This window comes from Myotis brandtii, unplaced genomic scaffold, assembly GCF_000412655.1.
Source record: "Myotis brandtii unplaced genomic scaffold, ASM41265v1 scaffold352, whole genome shotgun sequence".
Lineage (NCBI taxonomy): Eukaryota > Metazoa > Chordata > Mammalia > Chiroptera > Vespertilionidae > Myotis > Myotis brandtii.
In genome coordinates, this window is record NW_005363542.1 from 1507111 (window position 1) to 1515150 (window position 8040).

Here is an 8040-nt window from a genome sequence, read left to right on the forward strand (position 1 = left end):
CTGCCTGCTTTTTATTTTTTCAGAAATGCTATGGTTTAATTTCTGTGAAACCAGGGGATTAACATCACTGCTAATGAGGCTGTTTTTTTCTCCTCATTATATGAATGGCCATAGATATTCAATAAGTATACATTCCCCCAGACTTTCATGGACCCAGAGCTTACACAGGGGACTCCACATCATCAGAAGGTCTGGCAGTCTGGATATGAAGAGCCTTACCTTAACATCATACTGAAGAATCGTGGTGCCCGCCACAACCCTATTCAATTCTGAGGGAACTGTCCCTGCTAAAAACACCACAGGAGGGAACCATTTTATTCTATGTGTCTCTCCCTTTTTGTGACCAACTTCAGGTGACAGCTATGGACACTTTATTCAGGGTACCCTGTCAGTAGGCTTCCTGATGACCCTGAACATTAGTATCAAAAAATAATAACTGAGGCAGATAGCTAGTTCAAGGCCTTTGTAAACTAGAAAATACTGAGAACCTGTGAGTCAGCTGCAGGAACAGAACCTGATTTGTAAACTGAGAACCTGTGAGTCAGCTGCAGGAACAGAACCTGAAAGGATGCAGTAATAGGAGCTATAAGGTGGAGTTGGGCTATGAGAGGAGCAAAGATGCTAAGAACAAGCTCAAGAAGAGAATCTGCCCAGAGCTGTTGGGATGGTTCCTGTGGGTTTTCAGATCCAACACCTGTGAACTTTGAGATGCTTTTTTATTCCCCTATCATGTATCTTCAGAATTATCTCCGTTCTTGAGCCTTCACCCTCTTTGCTCCTGGTTACTTGAGCTGACTTCTGAACCAGAAGAGCCTACCCAACACCACAGCCAAACGCTTCATCCCGAGTCCCCAGTTTGTCTTCCATGAACAGGAGCTGCCAGGCCCAAGGTTATAACACACTCCTCCTGTGAGTAGGTCAAAGAAGTCTCTGTGCTATATTTCACCAACAAGACTGGATCATCTTTCTCTTTATGTGGTACTTGCTGTTGCCCATAATTCTTTCAAAGACTGCTTTCTGCATTGATGTATTTGTTGCCAGCAAAGCCTTCGGAATATCAAGATTATGCATGTTAATCTATTTAACTAAAACTGCATTCATTACCTTCTTCCTCCAACACACACACAAACCTATTTGCTCTCAAACCTCCTCAATCTCAGTAAATAGTGTCACTAACCATGCTGTTTCTCAAGCTGGAATCTGTGAATTCCTGTTTCTTCCATCCCACCCCTCCAAGTAATCACCAAGTTCTGTACTTTACTGCTCTCCAAATCCATATTTGGTTTAGGCAAATTTTCTAAATAATCTTTTTCAGGTAGCAAATTACTACAGAAATAATGTCATTGAAATTAATTCCACATTTAGGAAAATATGAAATATTGTTTAGAAAACCTACCTGTGAGATATATTACTAATCTATAAAGTAATATGAGACTGAAAGCTATATGTGGCATACAAAACTTCTGAATTATCAAATTTAATATGGTATCAGTAATTTCTAACATAGTCCTTATCACAAAAAGCAAAAACAGATGTTAACTAGGCTTATTGTAGTGGTAATTTCCCAGTATATACAAATACCAAATTATTATGTTGAACACCTAAAACTAATGTAATGTTATGTCAGGTATGCCTCAATAAAAAGAATTATTTCTACTCTAAGTCCTCCATAAATATGGGACTACTTAAATGTCTGAGAATTAGTTTTCACAAACATCACAAATTATTGTTTAGTCATTAATTATATTTGTTACCAAGAAAACAGTAATTAAAATACCATATTAAGGGCTATAGTTATTTTATTTAAGTCAATTAGACAAAAATGTATCTTTGAGTTCGATACACTGTAGTGCAGCCGTGGGCAAACTACGGCCCGCGGGCTGGATCCGGCCCGTTTGAAATGAATAAAACTAAAAAAAAAAAAAAAAAGACCGTACCCTTTTATGTAATGATGTTTACTTTGAATTTATATTAGTTCACACAAACACTCCATCCATGCTTTTGTTCCGGCCCTCCGGTCCAGTTTAAGAACCCATTGTGGCCCTCGAGTCAAAAAGTTTGCCCACCCCTGCTCTAGTGGCAGAATTTTTCTGTAGCAAAAATACAGGTGTTTTTAAAGTTACCAATTGAAAGAAAACTGTTCTTTCTTGTAACTGGCAATCTCTGTCCCTCGGAGCCCTGCGTCTATGCTAGAAGTGAAGCTGCTGTCATGGCACCAGCACAGGGAAATTATGGTCTGGGCTCTTCAACTGTCAGGATGTATTATTGTTGAAGTCATTTTATTACAGTGATTGTTATGTGTCTTCTTTTACTGTTAAAAGAACTTTTTCGAAAAAAGGAGCTAATGTCTGTAGCTGAAGGTGCTATTTAAGGTGATGGCTCCTGACATTCTGGTGAGCTACTTGGTGTTCCTGGGTCTCTCCCGTTCATGTCATTACACTTTTTTCTCTTGCTAATTTGCTTTTCTCTTGCTAATCTGTCTCATGATGATTTAATTATCAGTCCATCCAGAAAACCTTCAGGGGTAGAGGATAATTGTCCTTCCTGGCACATTATCCTTGTGGGGGTCCAGAACAAGTTGTCTTAAGTACCTCAATCCCTCTTTATCTCTGACCCTCACCTGCATGGGGGGTCTCTGACTCTCATGCGTGTGGGGTTCCCATACATATGTATGTATGTATTAAATTTGGTTGTTTTCTATTGCCAATCTGTCTCAGATCTATTTGATAATTAGATCAGCCAGAAGACCTTGAGGGTAAAGGAAACTTTGGTTCTCCCGCTATATGGTAAAATTTATCTAAGTACAGTGGAACCTCGGTTCTTAAACTTAATTTGGTCGGGAAGGCTGCCCGAAAACGGAAGCATTTTTCCCCATTAGAAATAATGTAAATTAAATTAATCCATTCCAGACCCCCCAAACGATTCCCTGTTTTAACCTTTTGTCAGGGACTAGGACATGACTACCTGCTACAAACTGCTTTTAGTTAAAAAGTTTTCATACCATTCTTTGTGGTTACTTTAGGTCTCTGAGTTTGCAAGGCCTCACATAGGCCTCCCCTGAACTTGCCACAGCATGTAGCCCCTTTTCATCTGCAGATGTTTCTTACATTGACAGGATTAAAAAATAGAGAATAGTTAGTATATAAGGAAAAGACATCGTCAAGGATAAATTATCAAATTATAACAACATTTTAAAACACTTTATCGAGGGGATTTCTGTCACACAGACTTAGGAGAAGAGAAGGAAAACAAGCCAAGTTGTCTATCAAGTACTTACCTATACTAATTTATCTGTAACAGATAGATGAGAGATGGTAGGTAGAGAGATAAAATACAAAGTGGGGCAAATGTAGGTTTACAGTAGTTGAGTACCTAAGAGTTTATTCTTGTATTATTTATTTTCCATACAAACAACTGTATATATATATATAATCAGCTTTAGGCTGTAAAGTAGAAATAAAGAAACAAAATTTTAATTGTAATATGCAGTGGAAGATGGACATTTGCTGTGCAATGTCAGCTTTGTCCAGGAGAGGGAGCTGCGAAACCACAAATAGTGTCATGGTTTCCTGAGTTTTTGCTGGTTATTTCTCAACTGAGGAAAGGAAGATAATAGGGAACTGGGGGGAAAATGCTATTGAATTTTGGATAGAGAAGTCTTCTGAGTGAGTGATTGTCTCCCACACTGCAGCAAGAATCAGGACGAAACCTTTCATTCTTAAATGAACCAGTTAGAATCCAGAATGTGTTCATTGTTTAATGAAAGATGGGTTTGTGTTTTTAAAGTTTGCACAATCAGAAACCTAAAAAGTAGGTAATTTTTGGCAAAAGAGCAGTGTTCAAGTTTCTCAGTACTTCAATAGCTTTTAAATTCTTAGTGACAAAAGACAAATGTGAGTACTTATATTTTATTAAATATAATACATTCATTAGTTTCCTCCTGTAAATTTCACTTACCGTTTCTGAAGTTGAATAAGTCCTGCTTAAATACCCAGCAAGGCCTGTGGGAACCCAATTACATGCTCACATGCGCACATCCTGTGCAAGTGGGGTCTGCCTGCTATATTGTTTCACATTACCCAGACAATTCAAGGAAGGGGAACGACAAACAGCCAGTAAACACATGTAAACACGTTCATCCTTGCTAGTAACCAGGGAAATGCAAATTGAAATAAAAAGGAGATACCAGTTTAGATTTATCATATTGGCAAAAATGTTAAAGTATTTAGGCACCTTCATGTACAATGGAAGAGTTGAAATTGTTACCACACATCGCAGAGCAATTTAGCACATGAAATGAAGTTAATGATGCCTATACCCTGCAGTCCAGCAATTCCATTCCCCTTACATTGAAAACCTGGCTGCACACTACACTCATTATCCCAATGCGTTATCAGCCCACCACCCTATAAGAAACTCTCACCCATGTGCATAAGGAAACAAATTTTAAAATATTCATAGCTCCCTAGCTGGTTTGGTTTAGTGGATAGAGCATCAGTCTGCGGACTGAAGGGTCCCAGATTCCATTCCAGTCAAGGGCGCCCATACCCAGGTTGCAGGCTCGATCTCTGGTCCCAGTCAGGGCACGTGAGGGAGGTGAACCAATTGATGTTTCTCTCACTTCGATGTTTCTCTCTGTGTCTCCCCCTCCCTTCCACTCTCTCTAAAAATGGAAAAATATCCTTGCGTGAGGATTAACAAAATATATATTCAGAGCAACATTGTTTACAGCAGTAAAAAATTGGAAACGACAAAAATGTCCATCAACAGGCGAATAGAAACATGAAATGTGTATAATCACTCAATAGAAAACTAATGAAACTGTACAAACTACAGGTACTTGCAGCAACATGACCGAATCTCCCAAATAAAACTTTGAGAGCAGGCAAAAAACACATCCAATGGAATTCTACATCGCAGTTAAAATGAATGAATTAAGCCTACATATAAATCTTGCATTTATTTTCTATTGCTGCTATAAAAAAAAAATTACCAAGAACATAATGGCTTAAAACAACACCAATTTATTACCTTTACCTGACATTTCTGGAAATCAGAAATTCAGAATGGAGTGCACCAGGCTAACCTCCACGTGTCCGCAGGGCTGTGTGCTTTCTGGAGGCTGGATGGGTGGAACCGTTTACTTGTCTTTTCCAGCTTTGAGAAGCCACTGGCCTTCCTTGGCTCCTGGCATCCTTCCTGCACCATCAACGCCACCAACATCATGCCAAGCCTTTCTCACACTGCTCTGCCTCCGCTTCTCCCCTTCTACCTCTCTCTTTAATTTAGAAGAGCCCTTGTGATTGGTTACATTGGGCCTACCCACCCAGATAATGCAATGTAGCTCCCTCCTTTAAAGTAACCTCCATTCCACCTGCAACCTGAATTCCTCTCTGCCGTGAAAGGTAACATAGTCATAGGTTCCAGGGATTAGGATGAGGACATCTTGGGGTGAGTGCCGGAAGCTGGTCCATCCTTGCTGCTTGACACAGTCGCTGCAGGGAAGAAACATCTGCACAGCATATGTTTCAAGGGACCTGGCGTATATGGCATACTGTTCTTAATATGTTTGCTCTCCTTAGTGCCATGTGTTTTAACCAAGGTCACCTCTCCGAGAAAGGTTGTTTCCCCAGGTAGGGATTTTTCCCTGAGGTTAGGGAGGGGATACAACCCCTTAACTAAGTGCCAGGCGGGTAGTTAAGCTACATAATCTTTACTCCCTGGAATGGAGATAAGAAACGCCCTAACCTTTGTAATAGAAATTGACAGGATTAAAATCGGCTGGTATAAATATAGATGTAACAAGACAATAAACATCAGATCCTAATCAGCCCAGTGCTCTGTTGAAGGCTGGATTCTCTTTGTCTCCGGGGTCCATGAGGAAGCCACGGAGGAAGACATCCATGACAAATTCGCAGAGTATGGGGAAATTAAAAACATCCACCTCAACCTGGACAGGCGCACGGGGTACCTGAAGGTACTGAGTTACACTCCTTGCCTCCCCCCATCACCCTTAGCAGGGGCAGATCTCCCGCCCTCGCGCTGGTCGGCCAGGAGCAAAGTTAAAATCAAATGACATTGGAAATGGAGTTTGTTAGACGCAGCAGAAACGGGAGCCGAGGAACCTGTGGGGTATACAGCAGGGATGTGTGATGCACGTTGTTTAAAGTTGGCGGGACAGGGTTTTGATCGCCGTCTTTCGCTTGCCCTAGGGGTATACTCTCGTTGAGTATGAAACATACAAGGAGGCCCAGGCTGCGATGGAGGGACTCAACGGCCAGGATCTGATGGGACAGCCGATCAGTGTGGACTGGTGTTTTGTTCGGGGTCCACCCAAGGGCAAGAGGAGGTGAGGTGGAGGGGCAGACACTACCTTGGTGAAGGGAATATGAGCGAAACAGAGAAAGGACATTGCAGGTCTCTCTGATGGACCTCCCCCACCATCACCCCCAACAACACCCTTCCTTTCCCTTTTCCTAGGGGTGGCCGGCGGCGCAGCAGGAGTCCAGACAGAAGGCGACGCTGACAGGTCCTCTGCTGGCCAGGTGTTCACTGCAGCGATTCCATGTGACCACGCAGCCTTGGAGAAGTAGGGCTGGGGTGGAACTCACTGTTTATATTTAATCCTTTACCCTCTTGCTTAGTGTTTTGGAACTTGGGGGTGGAGGGGTAGGGGGGGTTGAATTATAAATAAATGTCCCATTTTTGTTTTCTACATTTAAAATTATTTTCTTGCTCTAACCTTGCAAGCTCTGAAGTGCTCTTTACCGTAGGCAGTGTGGGACACTGTGAAGGTACTTCTCCCAGTAACTGAATTCAGTGAGTTTCTACATGAGACATAGTCTCAGTCTCAAAGAGTCAAAGTAGAAACACTGCTCAAGGTATTTCATTTTCTTGGGAGCTAAGAGAGCAGGGGTAGAAGTGACATGTTAGCAGGATATTAACGAATAATTATTCTATTCCTATATACTCTGTCCTGAGCAAATGGATGTTACAGGGATGTTTTCTTTTTGTTTCTCCTGCCTGTACTGCCACATTTGTTTGTACCTCCAGCTGTTGAAGGGCTTAAATCTCCTATGGGGCATTCTCCCAGATTCTCTTTCCCTAAAGGAGTCTATACAAAGTTCTTGGTGCCCACTTTGGCAGCCAAGGGTGAAGGCCCCTTGGAGATGATCCAGAGGAGCACTGATGAGGCCAAAGAGACGAAGAGGAGGCTGGGAGGAACTTCAGTTAGCATTATGGGAGAGAACCAGCGAGTAGTGAGGTGTCTGGCAGAGGACAGAGGTCAGCAAAATCAGCAGGGCTGGTCACAGGTGCACAAACACGGGGTGATTGTCTAAGGAGCGGCGGAGGGCAAATTTGCTGATAGGTTTGGGATTTAGAAAATACACTGCCATTCAGAACCACTCAGCTCCGGACCTGAGTATAGGGTGAATTGATGGGTGGGCAGTGAGATGGCGCTCTCCCCCTACAAGGAAGAGAATGCTCCAGACCCTCCTCTTCGAAACTTGTTACTGTGTGCTCCTTTCCCCCCATGGATTATGACAGACATGCTGGAGAAAAGTTTTGGTGGTTTTTTTTTTCTTTTTCTTTCCTATTTTTATTGATTTCAGAGAGAAAGGGAGTGGGAGATCGAGAGAAACATCATTGATCGGCTGCCTCCTACACACCCCCTACTGGGGATAGAGGCTGAAACCCCGGCATGTGCCCTGACTGGGAATTGAACTGTGACCTGGTTCATAGGTTGACACGTAACCACAGAGCCACGCCGGTGGGCAAGGTTTGCCTGAGGTGCTGTGCTGTATGAAGCTACTAAGTCTACTTTAAGACATCATGGTGTCCCAAGAGTAAAGGAGAATACTGATCACATTTCTCCTTAATCCTTGTCCACCTAACCTAAGTTCAGATGATGGCTAGAGGTTGGTTAGAATTGGAGGCATTCAAGAAAATTATTTAAGAAAGAAAGAAAGAAAGAAAGAAAGAAAGAAAGAAAGAAAGAAAGAAAGAAAGAAAGAAAGAAAGGAAGAAAGAAAGAAAATT

The 8040-nt window shown here is 42.0% G+C and overlaps 1 protein-coding gene across 1 annotated transcript; it reads left to right on the top strand.

Moving 5' to 3' along the window:
- The first annotated feature begins 5435 nt into the window (after nucleotides 1-5435).
- On the top strand, nucleotides 5436-6717 carry LOC102249642 (RNA-binding protein 8A-like). The gene is made up of 4 exons (XM_014544123.1): nucleotides 5436-5451; nucleotides 5832-5977; nucleotides 6213-6349; nucleotides 6481-6717. Exons 1-4 carry the CDS (start codon nucleotides 5436-5438, stop codon nucleotides 6524-6526), a joined length of 345 nt encoding a protein of 114 aa, XP_014399609.1. The 3' UTR covers nucleotides 6527-6717.
- The last annotated feature ends 1323 nt before the right edge of the window (nucleotides 6718-8040 follow it).

What these genes read in the sequence shown, in the direction of transcription:
- LOC102249642 (XM_014544123.1), top strand. An exon ending in GGCGCACGGGGTACCTGAAG is followed by an intron (nt 5,978 to 6,212) that starts GTACTGAGTTAC and finishes CGCTTGCCCTAG; the next exon opens with GGGTATACTCTCGTTGAGTA. An exon ending in CCACCCAAGGGCAAGAGGAG is followed by an intron (nt 6,350 to 6,480) that starts GTGAGGTGGAGG and finishes CCCTTTTCCTAG; the next exon opens with GGGTGGCCGGCGGCGCAGCA.